This window comes from Centruroides vittatus, unplaced genomic scaffold (genome assembly GCF_030686945.1).
Source record: "Centruroides vittatus isolate TY-2023 unplaced genomic scaffold, ASM3068694v2 scaffold_2520, whole genome shotgun sequence".
In the NCBI taxonomy this organism is placed as follows: domain Eukaryota; kingdom Metazoa; phylum Arthropoda; class Arachnida; order Scorpiones; family Buthidae; genus Centruroides; species Centruroides vittatus.
Genome location: NW_027122689.1, coordinates 109,212 through 132,716, shown reverse-complemented (window position 1 = coordinate 132,716; position 23,505 = coordinate 109,212). Strand labels below are relative to the sequence as shown.

General features: G+C 37.4%; 1 protein-coding gene and 13 non-coding genes across 14 annotated transcripts in view; 6 read left to right on the top strand and 8 right to left on the bottom strand.

Moving 5' to 3' along the window:
* garz (Sec7 domain-containing protein garz) overlaps window positions 1-5,095 on the top strand; it is a 170,712-nt gene extending 165,617 nt beyond the window's left edge. The window contains exon 34 of the mRNA XM_067285351.1: window positions 4,725-5,095. Coding sequence (XP_067141452.1) covers window positions 4,725-4,757 — 33 coding nt within the window. The 3' untranslated portion in view covers window positions 4,758-5,095. The remainder of the gene's footprint in view (window positions 1-4,724) is intronic.
* A 3,308-nt stretch (window positions 5,096-8,403) lies between these two features.
* TRNAE-CUC (transfer RNA glutamic acid (anticodon CUC)) lies at window positions 8,404-8,475 on the top strand. The gene has a single exon. It is a non-coding gene; the product is annotated as a tRNA-Glu (tRNA).
* A 348-nt stretch (window positions 8,476-8,823) lies between these two features.
* TRNAE-UUC (transfer RNA glutamic acid (anticodon UUC)) lies at window positions 8,824-8,895 on the bottom strand. The gene has a single exon. It is a non-coding gene; the product is annotated as a tRNA-Glu (tRNA).
* Window positions 8,896-9,362: 467 nt separating this feature from the next.
* On the bottom strand, window positions 9,363-9,436 carry TRNAI-AAU (transfer RNA isoleucine (anticodon AAU)). The gene has a single exon. It is a non-coding gene; the product is annotated as a tRNA-Ile (tRNA).
* Window positions 9,437-12,063: 2,627 nt separating this feature from the next.
* Window positions 12,064-12,135, top strand: TRNAE-CUC (transfer RNA glutamic acid (anticodon CUC)). Its single transcript has one exon. It is a non-coding gene; the product is annotated as a tRNA-Glu (tRNA).
* Window positions 12,136-12,483: 348 nt separating this feature from the next.
* Window positions 12,484-12,555, bottom strand: TRNAE-UUC (transfer RNA glutamic acid (anticodon UUC)). Its single transcript has one exon. It is a non-coding gene; the product is annotated as a tRNA-Glu (tRNA).
* Window positions 12,556-13,022: 467 nt separating this feature from the next.
* Window positions 13,023-13,096, bottom strand: TRNAI-AAU (transfer RNA isoleucine (anticodon AAU)). Its single transcript has one exon. It is a non-coding gene; the product is annotated as a tRNA-Ile (tRNA).
* A 2,670-nt stretch (window positions 13,097-15,766) lies between these two features.
* On the top strand, window positions 15,767-15,838 carry TRNAE-CUC (transfer RNA glutamic acid (anticodon CUC)). The gene has a single exon. It is a non-coding gene; the product is annotated as a tRNA-Glu (tRNA).
* A 348-nt stretch (window positions 15,839-16,186) lies between these two features.
* Window positions 16,187-16,258, bottom strand: TRNAE-UUC (transfer RNA glutamic acid (anticodon UUC)). The gene has a single exon. It is a non-coding gene; the product is annotated as a tRNA-Glu (tRNA).
* A 467-nt stretch (window positions 16,259-16,725) lies between these two features.
* On the bottom strand, window positions 16,726-16,799 carry TRNAI-AAU (transfer RNA isoleucine (anticodon AAU)). The gene has a single exon. It is a non-coding gene; the product is annotated as a tRNA-Ile (tRNA).
* A 2,627-nt stretch (window positions 16,800-19,426) lies between these two features.
* TRNAE-CUC (transfer RNA glutamic acid (anticodon CUC)) lies at window positions 19,427-19,498 on the top strand. The gene has a single exon. It is a non-coding gene; the product is annotated as a tRNA-Glu (tRNA).
* Window positions 19,499-19,846: 348 nt separating this feature from the next.
* On the bottom strand, window positions 19,847-19,918 carry TRNAE-UUC (transfer RNA glutamic acid (anticodon UUC)). Its single transcript has one exon. It is a non-coding gene; the product is annotated as a tRNA-Glu (tRNA).
* Window positions 19,919-20,385: 467 nt separating this feature from the next.
* TRNAI-AAU (transfer RNA isoleucine (anticodon AAU)) lies at window positions 20,386-20,459 on the bottom strand. Its single transcript has one exon. It is a non-coding gene; the product is annotated as a tRNA-Ile (tRNA).
* A 2,627-nt stretch (window positions 20,460-23,086) lies between these two features.
* Window positions 23,087-23,158, top strand: TRNAE-CUC (transfer RNA glutamic acid (anticodon CUC)). The gene has a single exon. It is a non-coding gene; the product is annotated as a tRNA-Glu (tRNA).
* Window positions 23,159-23,505: the final 347 nt, after the last annotated feature.

Sequence of the window (23,505 nt, the reverse complement as noted above, 5' to 3'; positions counted from 1 at the left end):
GCACCACTGTCGTTACTTCATAGCATTCTGCGATGACACTAACGGCTTTGGGATGGCTACTTGACCATGATTGCTCACAGCATGCAGCTCCTATTGAATAGTTTTGGTGGATATGGGGTTCTGGAGATGGGTGTTTATCTTGGAGGTTATCTGCAGCAGTGTAGTTTTATGTTTCGGGCAACTATCCTCTTCAATGCTTGTCTATCCCAGTCAGTCAACTTCAACTTTCGTCCACTGTTCTGCTTCGCAGAGGACACCTTTCCCAGTTTTGTGTAGGCTGTCATAACCATTGACACAGTGGACCTTGAAACACCCATAAGGTTGGCTGTTCTAGACACAGACGCTCCAGTGAGGTGACCTCCAATAATCATGCCTCTTTGCACGTCGGACAGGTCGGACATAATGGTGCTTTGCTGGGAACAGAATTTTCTCATGCAACTGTCACACCGCCAAATGCTCAACTGATACTTTTCCTTTCACTGCCACTGGATGGAAGACTGTTGCAACACGTGGTGGGGCTGTATTGGACAGTCGAAGTACAACACATTTCAAAAGGGGTGTTTCTGTTATTTTGTCCTTTACCTGTATATAATAAAATACATAACCCTAACATTAGTAATACCAAATGATCAGTATGGTTATATATAAGTTAATTAACAGCTCTAGAAGCAAAGATCAGACACAGTTCAGATAGCATAACCGGCAACATAACTGAAAAGTGAGTGGGAGTTCTGGATTCTAGTCCCACTCCATGCAGATTCTTTATTTCAAAACTATTCAATTTATTTATAATTATTAAATTTAATAATTATTGCTTTGTTTTGGATTAATATAGCCCAATAAAATTCCAGCAAATCATTTGATATTATTGACAAGATTACAAAATCATTTTTCTTTTATAGTGTACGAAATAGGAATTGTTATGGTTTATGCAAATTGTGTGTGATCACATGCTATGACATCAACAGGCATTTTCAATGAATGTAACATTTTGTTGATAATTATCATTCTTCAAGAAATAAATAGGATTGTGACGTTTTACTGTAAAACAGTTTGTTTTATAAGCCAAAGAAATACATGGATATTCCATTGGCAATTTCATTATAAATGACAAGCACTTTTATTGCCAGAAACAATAGATTTTCAACACCAAACTCCTTAAAGTCAAATATGCATGTACCATATATGCTTGCAGATTTAATGAAAAACTTGAATGAAAAACTTATCACTTGAATGAAAAAAATTATCACTTGAATGAAAAACACACTTTTTTGTATTGGGATATCAACCAATTAATTAATAATCCCTGTATAACTTTTAAAAAATCAAATTTATTTCACTAAGTAATGAATTTATTAATTTGTAGATATAGTTCTTACTCAATATAGTAGGTGAAATATATACCATGTAGAAGGAACTTGGAGAAAAAAAACTTGGTCTTTTGATGTGAGCAAATTCTATACTAAACAAATTCTATAATATCAAACTTCAGACATTTTTGATGAAAGTCAGATTGCTGTCATCAGAAAAAACAATGGATCAAGGCAAACAGAAATTCTCACTTGTAGAAGAATGTTCTGAAATTTGAAATTGATTACATGCACAGCAAATAAAGATTAAGTGCAGTGAAAATAATAACCTATTAACAAATAAGTAAATATGATGAACAAAAGATTTTCAACAAGTGTTCCAAAGAGGATACAAATAATAGCAGTAGCTGTGCTAAGGTACTGACGGTGATATTTTGTTAGCTGTGGAGAAGAGAAATAGTGTCATATGAGATTAATTACTTCATTCCAAAAGTCAGAAAACACAAATCTGGGCCTATTTACATGATTGGAAGTTTTTAGCATAAGAAGAGTTGATAAAGAGATGATAAAACTCAAAAATATAAAGATTTTTATCATCTCTTAAACTCTTTATCTAAATCATAAGAGAGAGATGATCCCAAAGTGTTTTAATAATGGAGGTATTATTCCACTGTTAAAGTGGATTTGGGTCTTTGGTGTTTACATCTAATCTTTTCAGTTCTGGTTGAGGAGTGAATAGGAAAATATAATTGAATTTGTGAAAGATTAAGGCTAGTTTTAAGGATAAAGTTTCTAAGTATGGAATAGGTGAGTTACGCATTTGTCTTCGTGGGCACATGAACATAGTTGAAATTGAATGTAAAGCTCAATAAATCTTATTGTTTGTAGATTTGTATTTGCAGTTAGGGTATTCAGCAATTTTTAAGATCTTCTAGATTATGTTAAGTGCACATTGGATGTTAATAGGAAGGCCTTTCTGATTAAGGAACTTATAGGAACTTTTAAGGAACAAATTTCACAAAAAAAAGAAAAAAAAACAGACCAAATATTTAAATTCAGTACCCTCAAAAACTCCTTAAACATATTTTATGTAATTTTCCTATTTGAATGTCACCATACCACTGGTGCAATACAAAGAAGGGGCTGTTGCAGAAAAGGATTGAAGCAATTCAACCAATAGTAGTAGTTGACTTCCTTCCGGAGAGAATGGTCAACAACTACTAATTAATACTGGTCTACTATTAATATTTGAAAAATGATCCACGTTGGATAGGTTGTGACAGTCCTGCATGGGATTAAAGTTGCTAACCTTAACATCCGAAAGACTTCATATAAAACTTGTTTAAATAAAATTATTTTTTGTGACATGGTCACAATGCTGAGCTGCAATTTTTAATTAATTTAATTTAAAATGTATGCTCTCCGCCTCAAATTAGTAGTGGCTTACCCCCATATATAATACTTTTCCGTTAATAATAATGTACCGTCATCTACCTAACACCTTTCGAGGGAAACTTTTTGACTTGAAATAACATGACTTCCAGCCTGTATCAGAAGTTTATATATAGATAATCAGGATCTCCCACCCCTAAGATTTCTATCTGGTCTCCTCTTTCATCTAACTAACTCCGTTCTCAAGATTAAGGAAAAACCGATGAATGGACAACAGTGGGAATTTATAGGTGTACAATTTTTCCAAATTGCAGCCCAAAAATCTTGTAAAAATGCAAGAATGCTTAAATGCAAAAATGCTTTTATGTGATATTAAAGTTTTTATATTTTTGCAACAGGTTGTATAAACTACATGGAAAATATGTTCTCTTAAATATTGCCTTTATAGAAAAATTATTAGAATTAGTTTAGCTATTTGGTTATTGTAACGCAAGACATGAGTGATCTGCCAAGGTGGATGCATCCTGGGAAGACTAATCTGAAGCTGGTCCTTGTTTAGGTTTTACTAACATGAAGAAAACCCGGGAAACTGCACATGTTGCTTGGAAACTGCCTGGTGTTGCTCGGGCAAAAAGTAACGATAGAGAAGATTATTAGATTATAGCCGATCTTACCTGTTTACACTAGGTGCAAGAATTAGGTTCATTTTCTTGAGAGACTAATTAGAGAATTTTTAGATGGGTCTAAAATATATTCGATTTCCTGCAAGAAACCACATTTAAAATAGTACAGTAAACTTCAGTTCAGGGTAATACTTAACCCTCTTCCTCTCTCCACGGAGGGGAATTTCGGAAAATCCTTCTTAGTGTACATTCCAATGACTGACTGTGTACCAAATTTCAACTTTCAACTCAACCGTTTGGACTCTGCACTTATAATATTATCATCAACTCATTTTGATTATAAGATTTAAAATTATATCCATTTTAATAATTACATTTAGTTTTATTATTTTTTCTTAAATTTTTTGCCAATAGAAGGTACCATGTGTAAATCCAGCAAATGGAATGTAGTCAGATAATGTTAGAAATCCAATTAATATTTTGGGTGATATTTATAAGTTAGAGGCATGTGAATGTAACTACCAAAATTCGTAGCAATTGGTCAAATGGCCTAGGTATGCATAGCAAACAAATAAACAAACATCCTCATATATATCTATATGTAGATAGATACATCCTAACAGTTACTTTTTCAACCATTATTGTATCTCAGCAGAACCAGTCTGTTGCGAGAAAGACACTCATATGCCACGTAGGAGTGCATCATATCTGCTAGTGCTGCAAGAACCAAACTCGCATGTATCGCATAACGAATTGTTTCTTCACAGGGAAATCCAGATAATGTTCAAACATAAAACATGTTTTCAAAAACATTATTAACGTTGTAAAACAAAAAATATTTAAGGCTTTGCCTGTGAGAATTACACTGTTTTCCTCAGTTTTGGACACTCAATAACTCAAAAACTGCGCATCTGTGATTCTGCACCCATTGTAGACTTTCACTTGAAACCACTAGAACTAAAAGATATCAAAAATTTACACAAATCCATCAGAGTCCTTTCACAACATTCCTCTTTAAGATTCTCTGTTCATATTGTTCCATTCATGTTTCCCAACGACGACGATCTGAATTCTGGTGAAAAACATTTTAAGTTTAACAAATAAAATTATTTGACATTAACATCAAAAGAGAGTTTTTTCTATAGTTATTACATTTGAAAACTCCCTTATTCTATCTGCGTATAATTATTTCACTCTGATATAAAATTTACAATAGCAAGCAATGCCTATAAATGTTTAAGAATGCAGTTACTGTATTAATGATTCTAAACGTTTTTTAAAAAATGTTTTATTATAAGTTAATGAAAGTTTTATACTTCTGTGTTTTTTTTCTACTTTATTTAAAATTTATAACATATAAAAATGATTATTTAAAATAATTTCTTAAATTACTTTTAAGCCATCAAAAGAAAGAAACGGATCACCGAGATAAGTATGGAGCACTGGTGGACTTTTTATGTGAAAAGTATGACGGACCATTTGTATATCGTAAAGACGGCGTCTACATCTTTCGTGCGGGACTTTCGACCGTGGCATTTGTCCCGTCTTCGCCATTATAAATAAAGGATGTGAAATTTTATTTGCATAAAACAGTAAAAATGATTTGTGAATATTGTATTTATTAGAAATTTTATCAGAAACCAAAAGACAACTTCATTCCTCCAGTAACGGATCTCAATTATAAATTGTTGAAGTCAATTTATATTTATATTGTGGAATGTAAAAATCAATAAACTGTAATTAATAAATATTACATTGATATTTTAGAAATTGTTTTCATAGAGTTATTAACAACAGAAAAGCCACAAAACTTTTAATATGAAATTGATACTTTGTATCTAACGTGTAATTGTGCCATACTAATGTTAGCAGAATATCGTCGGCAAAACACCGGTCCGTCGCAGTTTCGGTTAAACGAAATGGCAAAATCCGTGGTTGATGCGTGTGTCGGCATTTTGGTTACAAAATAGTAATTATCTTAAACTTCTTTATGGGGAACCACAATATTAATGTATTATATTCTCTATAAGCCTAACTCTATGTACGTACAAAGTCTCTCAAAAAATCCAGTTACAACTGATCAAATATTATTTTTTTCTTTTTGGAAAAACATGACACGCATTTCGGATCAAAGAGTAATTAACATCCCTCTTCTGTGTTAATTACACTTCAATCCGAAATGCATGTGTCATTTTTCTTTTTTCTTTTCAATAAAACATCTGATGAGTTGTAACTGGATTTTTTGAGTGACCAGGGAGACCTTGCAGACAGAGTTAGGCTTATAGAGGATATATCACATGCAGTAATTATCTTGTTTTATAATTAAAACAACATAAATGGGATAAAATGGTTTGATTAGTGTGGCATGTTCTTGTCATTGCCGGATACTGCTGTGCCAGTCGTGGCAACAAGATTGCATTATTGATGCCGCTGCCATTTCGAGCCCGGAGGTATAAATGTCACATGTTCTGACATTTTCCGGCCATTGCAGCAGCTACGATGATGCACTGGAACATAGTTTTAAAATTTGGTACATGCTCTTCAACAGTGTTTCTCAACCTCTAACGAATCGTCGCCCCTTCAATAAAACCGTTACGTAGTATCGCCCCCTTCACTTCGAAAAAATTTTGTTGAGTTTATTAGTTTATTTGATAAATATATACCTTGTAAAAAATTAAACAAATTAAAAAACATAAGTGTTAATAAATTTAACAAATATAATAAAATCTAACACTTTTTATTGAATATAAAATGTTTAAGTATACAGAAAAATTATTGTTAGTGTGAACCTTGAGGCTGATGAAGTTGAGCCAATTTGTTTATCTTTAGTTCGAAATTTGAGAAAAGTAATCGCAAATCACTTTTTTGTGTTAATTGTAACCTATTTCTTTGTTTGGACGGTACGGAAAGGGTTAAAAGTGGAAGGATAAAGGATTATAGGAATGCTATTTGTTTAATTATTGTACGATATAATGAATAAAATATCTACTTATTCTTAACCCTGCGTCAGGCGTGCGGGGGGTCAAACACGATGGGGGTGCGCGGGGTGCCCCCTCACCCCATGCGACTAAAGTTGTTACTATAAAAATCAAAATTTCTTCGCGGTTTTTTTGTTTTTGATGTTAGTGGGATTGTGTTTCTGATGTATTAATCAAAAATACTACTCAAAATATATCATTTTTGTTTATTTATAACGAAAACAAAAGAGTATTACGTTTCGGAAATTTTTCAGGGAAAAAATCGTCAACTTCAAAAGTCTATTTTTCAATCTGTAAACAAGGCTGTTGCTATCTAATCGTTGAATAGTCTTCCCGTACGTGTTTTTAAGTGTTCCAACCATTAAATGCATTGTCACAAACCCCGGGCCAAAAATATTTCAGTATTTCCAAAAATACAACCCCCAAAACTCTACAGCAACTAGACAGAAAAAGGCAGATAACATCGATAGTTAACTTTTTTACACTGTAATTGGTTACTTTCTTTGTCTGTTATTAGATCCACCAGTAAAAACAATTGTCGGTAAAATTTCCGCGAAATGCCACGCCCCCGAAAACTACCACTTTGACTTATGTAAACAGTCGCGATAAAATCGCTTGTTTTAATCCTTTTTTCACTTCTAATTTGCTAACGAGAAGTTGTTTGACGTTATTTACACAAATAAACATGTTTTCAAGACAATTTAGCAATAAATATTCCCAGAAAACTCCACCTTTCAAACTATCAATGCTAAGTCTATGGGACACCTTTCCGTTAATTGGCCTTAAAAATCTTGTTTATACGTCTTCTATGCTCTCATTCGTCATTTGTATTATGACTGATTCGAAATCAGGCAATGACCGTTTTTTCAGTACACTAACTCAGCTCCACCCCCTCCAGTGGTTGCGCTAATAAAATTTCTTCCGTTAGGTGCGCGGGTACAGAGGCACCCCATGCATTTCGGTGTGGCTTCCTATGAAAAAATTTTTTTTGCAGAAATTTCAAACTTTCAGTGCGATCTACAGTACTTTGAAAGAAGGTACTTAGAGCATCACTTTTTAGCATAATTACAATAAAAAATACACGCGTTTTAAAGTGTTTAGGTTGCAGGGCACCATGCGCCTAACGCAGGGTATTTTACTATATCGCCCCAGAAAATTGTTTTTCGCCCCAAAACATAAATTGTTACTAATCGCCCCCGTTGATAAAAACTGGTATAGAAGGTGTTTTAATAAAGGTTTTTTTTACCTGCGTCCGTACAGGTCTGAAAAGTCAAACGATAAGATTTTTAACAGGAAAATTCATGGAATACAATCAAATGTAGCAAAAACCATATTATCTGTCTGCGTTCTCGCTCCTTTTTAATCTGAATATATCTTTAAATTCAGTTCGGTATAAGAAATCTACAGAAAATGGAAACACCAAAAAAATAAAAAGATTTGTTGTATTTATATCTCAAAAATTATAAATGATAATCTAATCATTCAAATTTTGTTAGATAAAAAATTTATGTCTGTATATAAAACAATGAATGGTGGGAGTATGCAGCTGTAATGAGGGTTGCAGTCGCGCGTAAACACTAAAAATGGTGACACTGCATGCCTGCAACTATCCCAACTATTCTTATATTATCTTGTACTGATACGACAAGTGTGTTTTTTCCCGAACCCCATCGAGCAGTTCAAATCAAAAAAAAATCCTATATATTGCTAATCACGTGAAGAAAAAAATAAATTATTGTTGTTATTCTTTTTGTGTACTGCCTCTCGTTGACTATTGTACACTCGCGTGACTATCACGGTGGTCAGTCTCGGACAGCGTGACCGATCAAGGCTCATAATGAGCTTGTTAAAAAAATCTTTTTCAGTACCTGCAAACAAAAATGATTTTCTTGTTATTCGGCTGACTTAAATTTAGTTGATGATTTCTCAGATTAACTTAAAATTTATTTTAACGCATTAATATATTACCAATCTGGTTAAAACAAATAGTGAAAGAGTGCGCAATCGCAAATCCTCAAGATTTTTCGAATACTCGTTGTCCTCCCAACCGCTAAATTCTACACCAAGCAAAAAGAAATTGTAGTTCTGACGAGCGCGTGCTCCCATGTAGTCTAGTGGTGAGGATACCTGGCTCTCACCCAGGTGGCCCGGGTTCGATTCCCGGCATGGGAACTTGCTTGTGTTCTGTACATTTTTTTGTCCGGTGGAGATTATTATTACCAAAATTGAAGACGAAGTCTGCCCGAAAGGGACCACCATTTATTTCTTGTGTTCAGGACATAGAAATGGTGGTCCCTTTCGGGCAGACTTTGTCTTTAGTTTTGGTAGTCGCTCTTGTTCGTTTTTCCGCATCTTGGCACTGCCTATTGTTACTTTTTACTTCCACTCAAAGATGCAAATCCGTCTGCAAACATTTCCACGTGACTTCAGGTTTCGAACGTAAGTTTACACGATTGCTTCGAAAAAGAAAAAAACAATGCCCGAAAACTCGACGACTTAGAAACGCAGGAGCGAAAAAATTTCCCACGCCGGGAATCGAACCCGGGCCTCCTGGGTGAAAGCCAGGTATCCTAGCCACTAGACCACGTGGGAAGTCGTTCGTACCACCTTTGCCAACTTCGCTATAATTACACGTTATCCATCGAGTAGGAATCGTTTCGACTCGTCTTAATCTAACTCCTGCTCTATATAATTTATCTCTTCACTTCGCGCTAGTCGATCTGCTGCTGTCGGTCAAAAAATATTCGTTACCTCCGTTTCGAGTTCGCAACGAAACTCTTCGAGCTGCGTCGTTGTCCGCTTCCGTTATGAATAAGGGACTCGTTGACGTGCGAACTGCTACGACGAAACAAAACTCTGGTTTACTGCTAAAGTCGTACGCATTGACCGAAACACCTGTTCTGAAGACTGCACTGCGTTAATGCGTGTTTAAATAAATAGCCTCCAGTTCAACTCATGAGGGATTTATCGTTCGGTTGTGATGCAAAACAGTAATAATAAAAAACATAGTCTGTAGTTAACTCTGTTCACGACGATCGGAATCTGCAAAATAAAACAACTGGCTCGTGTGGGGGTCGAACCCACGGCCTTCGCGTTATTAGCACGACGCTCTAACCGACTGAGCTAACGAGCCGCGAATGTCATGCGATTCTTCAAGAATATTCTGGAAACAAGATCGACATTCCGTTACGATGCATGCAACCACGAAAACAGATAACCGAACAATCTACTTTAAATCGGTATTTCCACGAAACATTTATGCTACTCAATTGCCGAAATGAGCTGATTTCAACAAGCGCATTTTGCAGACAATTCAAATACATGTCGGCAAACCGCAAATGCACCCTCCGATATCTCGCTTCTATTATTTTTCACTTGGGTGACATTTAATTTTTCGCTACAAAGCAATGATACTAGATAATCGCCAGTAAAAGTCCCCGAAACGACTGCATTGCTAGCGGGATATTCAGAAGGCAAGCGTGTGTCACGGACACATCTGAACATCGCTGTTTGGCTGGATATATTCGGCGCTTTCTTTTGAGGTGACTGCGCTAAACAGCAAACATCTCGCTAGCAAACACACCGAAATCTCACCTCGATTAGCTTTCGACTTCTGAATCGTATGATTTCAACAATAGAATTCGAACAATAAAATTCAACAATACCATTCATTGTCGCGTTGTATTAAAATGTGAAAAATTTCTATAACTTTCTGCAATTTTTTTTTTAAATAAAAATATTTGTTGATTAATTACACTAAATTTTGTTTACGAAACAAAAAAAATTAATATTTTATATTCGTGCTATAATATGAAATTAAATTATATTTTAAGATAAGAAAAACCAAACGAAAATAGTATCTTATAGTTATAAATTGTTCTTAACATAAACTGCAAATTAAGATAAGGTTTATGAAACTGGTATTTTATATCATGAAACATATATTAATAGTTTAAACATAAAGCTACACTCGCTAAATTAAAGATCCTCCACTCGAAAGATCACACGACGGTTCTGTTACTTTGTTTTATTTTTCAAATCCAAGTCAGTTTCATATCTGATCTTTCATTCAATAGATTTGCATTTATTGAATATTTTAATGCCTGTTTTCTAATTTGTTTCGAGGCTTTTTTATTTTTTTCTATGCGCAAAGTATTAATCTTTTGTGAACTGAAAGTAGTGCTTACTAATTAAAGTTTTGTCGTATTTTTTCCTGTTTTCATTTTGTTAAAAAGTTGATTTTCATACAATATTCTCAACGACCCGATGGCCGAACGGTTAGGTTAACCGCCTATCGTTCTTAAAACGGAAATGGAATCCGGACGGATTGGAAAACTACGAGAATTTTTTAAGAGGTGGTGTGGCAATACGCCATATTAATGTATATACAGTTGGCTCCCGATATAACGCGCATGTCGGGCGGGAAACAACACCCGCGTTATAAGGTGAACCGCGTTATACCGAGCGGCGCGGTGTAACGCGGTTCACCTCCTTACTTTAGCAATAATGTCAAGCTATTCTTTCACGCTGTAAGCTTTTCTTTTACTCATCATGCATACAATAATTAAAGAGGAACTCAATACATACGCAATTACTCAATACGCAGTAACAATAAAATGCGCTACTCACTAACGTTGCACGGACCTGTATAAACGTGTTCGAGCTTATCGCGTCGCGAAAATCGCTCGCGCTATAACCGAGTGCGCAGTTTAGTAAGCAGCGCTATAACGAAAGTCCACTGTATAAGTTTAGTTCTAAGTTGTCTTTCTTCTTTGTTTTTTCTTTTGTTTTCTCGAATTTTCTATTAACATTTCTGCGTGAGGGCGGGGTAACCCTTTCCACGACCCACGTTAACGATGGGAAGTGAAGTCCCTGAGGCTACTAAAACGATAAGAAGGTTCATTCTTGGATCGGACTCTCTGTGAAGGTAGACGTGGGAAAGTTACGCTCCTGCTCGTCGACTAGAAGGACAAAAAGTGACGAAGTTGGCCTACAGAAAAAGAAAGCAATTCGCTAGCGTAATGAGATAGAGGGACAACGTCCCTTGTATAAGAAGAATCTACCAAAAAATCCGAAAAAGATCGGCGAGAAACGACTTAGTGTGGTTCCCCACCAGATGAGCCAATCAATACCAAACAGAGAACCCGAGTATTTCTTATAACCTACTCTAACATATTAAAACTTCCTGCTATTTTTCCTTTCCATTATAGTTTATAATTTAGAGTGAGCCAGTCGTAAGATTACAAGTCCGTCTTTTCTTATTTGTCGCGAGCGCGTTCTTTTGTTCTGTATTCGCTCGATACCTCACCTCAGTTTTGGATAGTGTATAACATTGAGAGTTGGAATCCGAAAGAATCCTGTATATTGCTAATCACGTGAAGAAAAAAATAAATTATTGTTGTTATTCTTTTTGTGTACTGCCTCTCGTTGACTATTGTACACTCGCGTGACTATCACGGTGGTCAGTCTCGGACAGCGTGACCGATCAAGGCTCATAATGAGCTTGTTAAAAAAATCTTTTTCAGTACCTGCAAACAAAAATGATTTTCTTGTTATTCGGCTGACTTAAATTTAGTTGATGATTTCTCAGATTAACTTAAAATTTATTTTAACGCATTAATATATTACCAATCTGGTTAAAACAAATAGTGAAAGAGTGCGCAATCGCAAATCCTCAAGATTTTTCGAATACTCGTTGTCCTCCCAACCGCTAAATTCTACACCAAGCAAAAAGAAATTGTAGTTCTGACGAGCGCGTGCTCCCATGTAGTCTAGTGGTGAGGATACCTGGCTCTCACCCAGGTGGCCCGGGTTCGATTCCCGGCATGGGAACTTGCTTGTGTTCTGTACATTTTTTTGTCCGGTGGAGATTATTATTACCAAAATTGAAGACGAAGTCTGCCCGAAAGGGACCACCATTTATTTCTTGTGTTCAGGACATAGAAATGGTGGTCCCTTTCGGGCAGACTTTGTCTTTAGTTTTGGTAGTCGCTCTTGTTCGTTTTTCCGCATCTTGGCACTGCCTATTGTTACTTTTTACTTCCACTCAAAGATGCAAATCCGTCTGCAAACATTTCCACGTGACTTCAGGTTTCGAACGTAAGTTTACACGATTGCTTCGAAAAAGAAAAAAACAATGCCCGAAAACTCGACGACTTAGAAACGCAGGAGCGAAAAAATTTCCCACGCCGGGAATCGAACCCGGGCCTCCTGGGTGAAAGCCAGGTATCCTAGCCACTAGACCACGTGGGAAGTCGTTCGTACCACCTTTGCCAACTTCGCTATAATTACACGTTATCCATCGAGTAGGAATCGTTTCGACTCGTCTTAATCTAACTCCTGCTCTATATAATTTATCTCTTCACTTCGCGCTAGTCGATCTGCTGCTGTCGGTCAAAAAATATTCGTTACCTCCGTTTCGAGTTCGCAACGAAACTCTTCGAGCTGCGTCGTTGTCCGCTTCCGTTATGAATAAGGGACTCGTTGACGTGCGAACTGCTACGACGAAACAAAACTCTGGTTTACTGCTAAAGTCGTACGCATTGACCGAAACACCTGTTCTGAAGACTGCACTGCGTTAATGCGTGTTTAAATAAATAGCCTCCAGTTCAACTCATGAGGGATTTATCGTTCGGTTGTGATGCAAAACAGTAATAATAAAAAACATAGTCTGTAGTTAACTCTGTTCACGACGATCGGAATCTGCAAAATAAAACAACTGGCTCGTGTGGGGGTCGAACCCACGGCCTTCGCGTTATTAGCACGACGCTCTAACCGACTGAGCTAACGAGCCGCGAATGCCATGCGATTCTTCAAGAATATTCTGGAAACAAGATCGACATTCCGTTACGATGCATGCAACCACGAAAACAGATAACCGAACAATCTACTTTAAATCGGTATTTCCACGAAACATTTATGCTACTCAATTGCCGAAATGAGCTGATTTCAACAAGCGCATTTTGCAGACAATTCAAATACATGTCGGCAAACCGCAAATGCACCCTCCGATATCTCGCTTCTATTATTTTTCACTTGGGTGACATTTAATTTTTCGCTACAAAGCAATGATACTAGATAATCGCCAGTAAAAGTCCCCGAAACGACTGCATTGCTAGCGGGATATTCAGAAGGCAAGCGTGTGTCACGGACACATCTGAACATCGCTGTTTGGCTGGATATATTCGGCGCTTTCTTTTGAGGTGACTGCGCTAAACAGCAAACATCTCGCTAGCAAACACGCCGAAATCTCACCTCGATTAGCTTTCGACTTCTGAATCGTATGATTTCAACAATAGAATTCGAACAATAAAATTCAACAATACCATTCATTGTCGCGTTGTATTAAAATGTGAAAAATTTCTATAACTTTCTGCAATTTTTTTTTTAAATAAAAATATTTGTTGATTAATTACACTAAATTTTGTTTACGAAACAAAAAAAATTAATATTTTATATTCGTGCTATAATATGAAATTAAATTATATTTTAAGATAAGAAAAACCAAACGAAAATAGTATCTTATAGTTATAAATTGTTCTTAACATAAACTGCAAATTAAGATAAGGTTTATGAAACTGGTATTTTATATCATGAAACATATATTAATAGTTTAAACATAAAGCTACACTCGCTAAATTAAAGATCCTCCACTCGAAAGATCACACGACGGTTCTGTTACTTTGTTTTATTTTTCAAATCCAAGTCAGTTTCATATCTGATCTTTCATTCAATAGATTTGCATTTATTGAATATTTTAATGCCTGTTTTCTAATTTGTTTCGAGGCTTTTTTATTTTTTTCTATGCGCAAAGTATTAATCTTTTGTGAACTGAAAGTAGTGCTTACTAATTAAAGTTTTGTCGTATTTTTTCCTGTTTTCATTTTGTTAAAAAGTTGATTTTCATACAATATTCTCAACGACCCGATGGCCGAACGGTTAGGTTAACCGCCTATGCGTTCTTAAAACGGAAAATGGAATCCGGAACGGATTGGAAAACTGAAACGAGAATTTTTAAAGAGGTGGTGTGGCACATACGCCATATTAATGTATATACATGTTGGCACCCGATATATACGCGCATGTCAGGGCGGGAAACAACACCGCGCGTTCATAAGGTGAACCGCGTTATACCGAGCTCGGCGCGGTGTAAACGCGGTTCACCTCCTTAGCTTTAGTCTAATAATGTCAAGCTAATTCTTTCACGGCTGTAAGCTTTTCTTTTACTGGCATCAAGTGCATACAATCAATGTAAAGAGGAACTCCAATACATACGCAATTACTCAATACGCAGTAAACAATAAAATGCGCCTAGCTCACGCTAACGTTGCACGGACCTGTAATAAAACGTGTTCCGAGCTATATCGCGTCGCGAAAAATCGCTGACAGCGCTTATAAACCGAGTGGCGCAGTTTAGTAAGCAGCGCTATAACGAAAGTCCACTGTATAAGTTTAGTTCTAAGTTGTCTTTCTTCTTTGTTTTTTCTTTTGTTTTCTCGAATTTTTTATTAACATTTCTGCGTGAGGGCGGGGTAACCCTTTCCACGACCCACGTTAACGATGGGAAGTGAAGTCCCTGAGGCTACTAAAACGATAAGAAGGTTCATTCTTGGATCGGACTCTCTGTGAAGGTAGACGTGGGAAAGTTACGCTCCTGCTCGTCGACAAGAAGGACAAAAAGTGACGAAGTTGGCCTACAGAAAAAGAAAGCAATTCGCTAGCGTAATGAGATAGAGGGACAACGTCCCTTGTATAAGAAGAATCTACCAAAAAATCCGAAAAAGATCGGCGAGAAACGACTTAGTGTGGTTCCCCACCAGATGAGCCAATCAATACCAAACAGAGAACCCGAGTATTTCTTATAACCTACTCTAACATATTAAAACTTCCTGCTATTTTTCCTTTCCATTATAGTTTATAATTTAGAGTGAGCCAGTCGTAAGATTACAAGTCCGTCTTTTCTTATTTGTCGCGAGCGCGTTCTTTTGTTCTGTATTCGCTCGATACCTCACCTCAGTTTTGGATAGTGTATAACATTGAGAGTTGGAATCCGAAAGAATCCTGTATATTGCTAATCACGTGAAGAAAAAAATAAATTATTGTTGTTATTCTTTTTGTGTACTGCCTCTCGTTGACTATTGTACACTCGCGTGACTATCACGGTGGTCAGTCTCGGACAGCGTGACCGATCAAGGCTCATAATGAGCTTGTTAAAAAAATCTTTTTCAGTACCTGCAAACAAAAATGATTTTCTTGTTATTCGGCTGACTTAAATTTAGTTGATGATTTCTCAGATTAACTTAAAATTTATTTTAACGCATTAATATATTACCAATCTGGTTAAAACAAATAGTGAAAGAGTGCGCAATCGCAAATCCTCAAGATTTTTCGAATACTCGTTGTCCTCCCAACCGCTAAATTCTACACCAAGCAAAAAGAAATTGTAGTTCTGACGAGCGCGTGCTCCCATGTAGTCTAGTGGTGAGGATACCTGGCTCTCACCCAGGTGGCCCGGGTTCGATTCCCGGCATGGGAACTTGCTTGTGTTCTGTACATTTTTTTGTCCGGTGGAGATTATTATTACCAAAATTGAAGACGAAGTCTGCCCGAAAGGGACCACCATTTATTTCTTGTGTTCAGGACATAGAAATGGTGGTCCCTTTCGGGCAGACTTTGTCTTTAGTTTTGGTAGTCGCTCTTGTTCGTTTTTCCGCATCTTGGCACTGCCTATTGTTACTTTTTACTTCCACTCAAAGATGCAAATCCGTCTGCAAACATTTCCACGTGACTTCAGGTTTCGAACGTAAGTTTACACGATTGCTTCGAAAAAGAAAAAAACAATGCCCGAAAACTCGACGACTTAGAAACGCAGGAGCGAAAAAATTTCCCACGCCGGGAATCGAACCCGGGCCTCCTGGGTGAAAGCCAGGTATCCTAGCCACTAGACCACGTGGGAAGTCGTTCGTACCACCTTTGCCAACTTCGCTATAATTACACGTTATCCATCGAGTAGGAATCGTTTCGACTCGTCTTAATCTAACTCCTGCTCTATATAATTTATCTCTTCACTTCGCGCTAGTCGATCTGCTGCTGTCGGTCAAAAAATATTCGTTACCTCCGTTTCGAGTTCGCAACGAAACTCTTCGAGCTGCGTCGTTGTCCGCTTCCGTTATGAATAAGGGACTCGTTGACGTGCGAACTGCTACGACGAAACAAAACTCTGGTTTACTGCTAAAGTCGTACGCATTGACCGAAACACCTGTTCTGAAGACTGCACTGCGTTAATGCGTGTTTAAATAAATAGCCTCCAGTTCAACTCATGAGGGATTTATCGTTCGGTTGTGATGCAAAACAGTAATAATAAAAAACATAGTCTGTAGTTAACTCTGTTCACGACGATCGGAATCTGCAAAATAAAACAACTGGCTCGTGTGGGGGTCGAACCCACGGCCTTCGCGTTATTAGCACGACGCTCTAACCGACTGAGCTAACGAGCCGCGAATGCCATGCGATTCTTCAAGAATATTCTGGAAACAAGATCGACATTCCGTTACGATGCATGCAACCACGAAAACAGATAACCGAACAATCTACTTTAAATCGGTATTTCCACGAAACATTTATGCTACTCAATTGCCGAAATGAGCTGATTTCAACAAGCGCATTTTGCAGACAATTCAAATACATGTCGGCAAACCGCAAATGCACCCTCCGATATCTCGCTTCTATTATTTTTCACTTGGGTGACATTTAATTTTTCGCTACAAAGCAATGATACTAGATAATCGCCAGTAAAAGTCCCCGAAACGACTGCATTGCTAGCGGGATATTCAGAAGGCAAGCGTGTGTCACGGACACATCTGAACATCGCTGTTTGGCTGGATATATTCGGCGCTTTCTTTTGAGGTGACTGCGCTAAACAGCAAACATCTCGCTAGCAAACACGCCGAAATCTCACCTCGATTAGCTTTCGACTTCTGAATCGTATGATTTCAACAATAGAATTCGAACAATAAAATTCAACAATACCATTCATTGTCGCGTTGTATTAAAATGTGAAAAATTTCTATAACTTTCTGCAATTTTTTTTTTAAATAAAAATATTTGTTGATTAATTACACTAAATTTTGTTTACGAAACAAAAAAAATTAATATTTTATATTCGTGCTATAATATGAAATTAAATTATATTTTAAGATAAGAAAAACCAAACGAAAATAGTATCTTATAGTTATAAATTGTTCTTAACATAAACTGCAAATTAAGATAAGGTTTATGAAACTGGTATTTTATATCATGAAACATATATTAATAGTTTAAACATAAAGCTACACTCGCTAAATTAAAGATCCTCCACTCGAAAGATCACACGACGGTTCTGTTACTTTGTTTTATTTTTCAAATCCAAGTCAGTTTCATATCTGATCTTTCATTCAATAGATTTGCATTTATTGAATATTTTAATGCCTGTTTTCTAATTTGTTTCGAGGCTTTTTTATTTTTTTCTATGCGCAAAGTATTAATCTTTTGTGAACTGAAAGTAGTGCTTACTAATTAAAGTTTTGTCGTATTTTTTCCTGTTTTCATTTTGTTAAAAAGTTGATTTTCATACAATATTCTCAACGACCCGATGGCCGAACGGTTAGGTTAACCGCCTATCGTTCTTAAAACGGAAATGGAATCCGGACGGATTGGAAAACTACGAGAATTTTTTAAGAGGTGGTGTGGCAATACGCCATATTAATGTATATACAGTTGGCTCCCGATATAACGCGCATGTCGGGCGGGAAACAACACCCGCGTTATAAGGTGAACCGCGTTATACCGAGCGGCGCGGTGTAACGCGGTTCACCTCCTTACTTTAGCAATAATGTCAAGCTATTCTTTCACGCTGTAAGCTTTTCTTTTACTCATCATGCATACAATAATTAAAGAGGAACTCAATACATACGCAATTACTCAATACGCAGTAACAATAAAATGCGCTACTCACTAACGTTGCACGGACCTGTATAAACGTGTTCGAGCTTATCGCGTCGCGAAAATCGCTCGCGCTATAACCGAGTGCGCAGTTTAGTAAGCAGCGCTATAACGAAAGTCCACTGTATAAGTTTAGTTCTAAGTTGTCTTTCTTCTTTGTTTTTTCTTTTGTTTTCTCGAATTTTCTATTAACATTTCTGCGTGAGGGCGGGGTAACCCTTTCCACGACCCACGTTAACGATGGGAAGTGAAGTCCCTGAGGCTACTAAAACGATAAGAAGGTTCATTCTTGGATCGGACTCTCTGTGAAGGTAGACGTGGGAAAGTTACGCTCCTGCTCGTCGACTAGAAGGACAAAAAGTGACGAAGTTGGCCTACAGAAAAAGAAAGCAATTCGCTAGCGTAATGAGATAGAGGGACAACGTCCCTTGTATAAGAAGAATCTACCAAAAAATCCGAAAAAGATCGGCGAGAAACGACTTAGTGTGGTTCCCCACCAGATGAGCCAATCAATACCAAACAGAGAACCCGAGTATTTCTTATAACCTACTCTAACATATTAAAACTTCCTGCTATTTTTCCTTTCCATTATAGTTTATAATTTAGAGTGAGCCAGTCGTAAGATTACAAGTCCGTCTTTTCTTATTTGTCGCGAGCGCGTTCTTTTGTTCTGTATTCGCTCGATACCTCACCTCAGTTTTGGATAGTGTATAACATTGAGAGTTGGAATCCGAAAGAATCCTGTATATTGCTAATCACGTGAAGAAAAAAATAAATTATTGTTGTTATTCTTTTTGTGTACTGCCTCTCGTTGACTATTGTACACTCGCGTGACTATCACGGTGGTCAGTCTCGGACAGCGTGACCGATCAAGGCTCATAATGAGCTTGTTAAAAAAATCTTTTTCAGTACCTGCAAACAAAAATGATTTTCTTGTTATTCGGCTGACTTAAATTTAGTTGATGATTTCTCAGATTAACTTAAAATTTATTTTAACGCATTAATATATTACCAATCTGGTTAAAACAAATAGTGAAAGAGTGCGCAATCGCAAATCCTCAAGATTTTTCGAATACTCGTTGTCCTCCCAACCGCTAAATTCTACACCAAGCAAAAAGAAATTGTAGTTCTGACGAGCGCGTGCTCCCATGTAGTCTAGTGGTGAGGATACCTGGCTCTCACCCAGGTGGCCCGGGTTCGATTCCCGGCATGGGAACTTGCTTGTGTTCTGTACATTTTTTTGTCCGGTGGAGATTATTATTACCAAAATTGAAGACGAAGTCTGCCCGAAAGGGACCACCATTTATTTCTTGTGTTCAGGACATAGAAATGGTGGTCCCTTTCGGGCAGACTTTGTCTTTAGTTTTGGTAGTCGCTCTTGTTCGTTTTTCCGCATCTTGGCACTGCCTATTGTTACTTTTTACTTCCACTCAAAGATGCAAATCCGTCTGCAAACATTTCCACGTGACTTCAGGTTTCGAACGTAAGTTTACACGATTGCTTCGAAAAAGAAAAAAACAATGCCCGAAAACTCGACGACTTAGAAACGCAGGAGCGAAAAAATTTCCCACGCCGGGAATCGAACCCGGGCCTCCTGGGTGAAAGCCAGGTATCCTAGCCACTAGACCACGTGGGAAGTCGTTCGTACCACCTTTGCCAACTTCGCTATAATTACACGTTATCCATCGAGTAGGAATCGTTTCGACTCGTCTTAATCTAACTCCTGCTCTATATAATTTATCTCTTCACTTCGCGCTAGTCGATCTGCTGCTGTCGGTCAAAAAATATTCGTTACCTCCGTTTCGAGTTCGCAACGAAACTCTTCGAGCTGCGTCGTTGTCCGCTTCCGTTATGAATAAGGGACTCGTTGACGTGCGAACTGCTACGACGAAACAAAACTCTGGTTTACTGCTAAAGTCGTACGCATTGACCGAAACACCTGTTCTGAAGACTGCACTGCGTTAATGCGTGTTTAAATAAATAGCCTCCAGTTCAACTCATGAGGGATTTATCGTTCGGTTGTGATGCAAAACAGTAATAATAAAAAACATAGTCTGTAGTTAACTCTGTTCACGACGATCGGAATCTGCAAAATAAAACAACTGGCTCGTGTGGGGGTCGAACCCACGGCCTTCGCGTTATTAGCACGACGCTCTAACCGACTGAGCTAACGAGCCGCGAATGTCATGCGATTCTTCAAGAATATTCTGGAAACAAGATCGACATTCCGTTACGATGCATGCAACCACGAAAACAGATAACCGAACAATCTACTTTAAATCGGTATTTCCACGAAACATTTATGCTACTCAATTGCCGAAATGAGCTGATTTCAACAAGCGCATTTTGCAGACAATTCAAATACATGTCGGCAAACCGCAAATGCACCCTCCGATATCTCGCTTCTATTATTTTTCACTTGGGTGACATTTAATTTTTCGCTACAAAGCAATGATACTAGATAATCGCCAGTAAAAGTCCCCGAAACGACTGCATTGCTAGCGGGATATTCAGAAGGCAAGCGTGTGTCACGGACACATCTGAACATCGCTGTTTGGCTGGATATATTCGGCGCTTTCTTTTGAGGTGACTGCGCTAAACAGCAAACATCTCGCTAGCAAACACGCCGAAATCTCACCTCGATTAGCTTTCGACTTCTGAATCGTATGATTTCAACAATAGAATTCGAACAATAAAATTCAACAATACCATTCATTGTCGCGTTGTATTAAAATGTGAAAAATTTCTATAACTTTCTGCAATTTTTTTTTTAAATAAAAATATTTGTTGATTAATTACACTAAATTTTGTTTACGAAACAAAAAAAATTAATATTTTATATTCGTGCTATAATATGAAATTAAATTATATTTTAAGATAAGAAAAACCAAACGAAAATAGTATCTTATAGTTATAAATTGTTCTTAACATAAACTGCAAATTAAGATAAGGTTTATGAAACTGGTATTTTATATCATGAAACATATATTAATAGTTTAAACATAAAGCTACACTCGCTAAATTAAAGATCCTCCACTCGAAAGATCACACGACGGTTCTGTTACTTTGTTTTATTTTTCAAATCCAAGTCAGTTTCATATCTGATCTTTCATTCAATAGATTTGCATTTATTGAATATTTTAATGCCTGTTTTCTAATTTGTTTCGAGGCTTTTTTATTTTTTTCTATGCGCAAAGTATTAATCTTTTGTGAACTGAAAGTAGTGCTTACTAATTAAAGTTTTGTCGTATTTTTTCCTGTTTTCATTTTGTTAAAAAGTTGATTTTCATACAATATTCTCAACGACCCGATGGCCGAACGGTTAGGTTAACCGCCTATCGTTCTTAAAACGGAAATGGAATCCGGACGGATTGGAAAACTACGAGAATTTTTTAAGAGGTGGTGTGGCAATACGCCATATTAATGTATATACAGTTGGCTCCCGATATAACGCGCATGTCGGGCGGGAAACAACACCCGCGTTATAAGGTGAACCGCGTTATACCGAGCGGCGCGGTGTAACGCGGTTCACCTCCTTACTTTAGCAATAATGTCAAGCTATTCTTTCACGCTGTAAGCTTTTCTTTTACTCATCATGCATACAATAATTAAAGAGGAACTCAATACATACGCAATTACTCAATACGCAGTAACAATAAAATGCGCTACTCACTAACGTTGCACGGACCTGTATAAACGTGTTCGAGCTTATCGCGTCGCGAAAATCGCTCGCGCTATAACCGAGTGCGCAGTTTAGTAAGCAGCGCTATAACGAAAGTCCACTGTATAAGTTTAGTTCTAAGTTGTCTTTCTTCTTTGTTTTTTCTTTTGTTTTCTCGAATTTTCTATTAACATTTCTGCGTGAGGGCGGGGTAACCCTTTCCACGACCCACGTTAACGATGGGAAGTGAAGTCCCTGAGGCTACTAAAACGATAAGAAGGTTCATTCTTGGATCGGACTCTCTGTGAAGGTAGACGTGGGAAAGTTACGCTCCTGCTCGTCGACTAGAAGGACAAAAAGTGACGAAGTTGGCCTACAGAAAAAGAAAGCAATTCGCTAGCGTAATGAGATAGAGGGACAACGTCCCTTGTATAAGAAGAATCTACCAAAAAATCCGAAAAAGATCGGCGAGAAACGACTTAGTGTGGTTCCCCACCAGATGAGCCAATCAATACCAAACAGAGAACCCGAGTATTTCTTATAACCTACTCTAACATATTAAAACTTCCTGCTATTTTTCCTTTCCATTATAGTTTATAATTTAGAGTGAGCCAGTCGTAAGATTACAAGTCCGTCTTTTCTTATTTGTCGCGAGCGCGTTCTTTTGTTCTGTATTCGCTCGATACCTCACCTCAGTTTTGGATAGTGTATAACATTGAGAGTTGGAATCCGAAAGAATCCTGTATATTGCTAATCACGTGAAGAAAAAAATAAATTATTGTTGTTATTCTTTTTGTGTACTGCCTCTCGTTGACTATTGTACACTCGCGTGACTATCACGGTGGTCAGTCTCGGACAGCGTGACCGATCAAGGCTCATAATGAGCTTGTTAAAAAAATCTTTTTCAGTACCTGCAAACAAAAATGATTTTCTTGTTATTCGGCTGACTTAAATTTAGTTGATGATTTCTCAGATTAACTTAAAATTTATTTTAACGCATTAATATATTACCAATCTGGTTAAAACAAATAGTGAAAGAGTGCGCAATCGCAAATCCTCAAGATTTTTCGAATACTCGTTGTCCTCCCAACCGCTAAATTCTACACCAAGCAAAAAGAAATTGTAGTTCTGACGAGCGCGTGCTCCCATGTAGTCTAGTGGTGAGGATACCTGGCTCTCACCCAGGTGGCCCGGGTTCGATTCCCGGCATGGGAACTTGCTTGTGTTCTGTACATTTTTTTGTCCGGTGGAGATTATTATTACCAAAATTGAAGACGAAGTCTGCCCGAAAGGGACCACCATTTATTTCTTGTGTTCAGGACATAGAAATGGTGGTCCCTTTCGCGCAGACTTTGTCTTTAGTTTTGGTAGTCGCTCTTGTTCGTTTTTCCGCATCTTGGCACTGCCTATTGTTACTTTTTACTTCCACTCAAAGATGCAAATCCGTCTGCAAACATTTCCACGTGACTTCAGGTTTCGAACGTAAGTTTACACGATTGCTTCGAAAAAGAAAAAAACAATGCCCGAAAACTCGACGACTTAGAAACGCAGGAGCGAAAAAA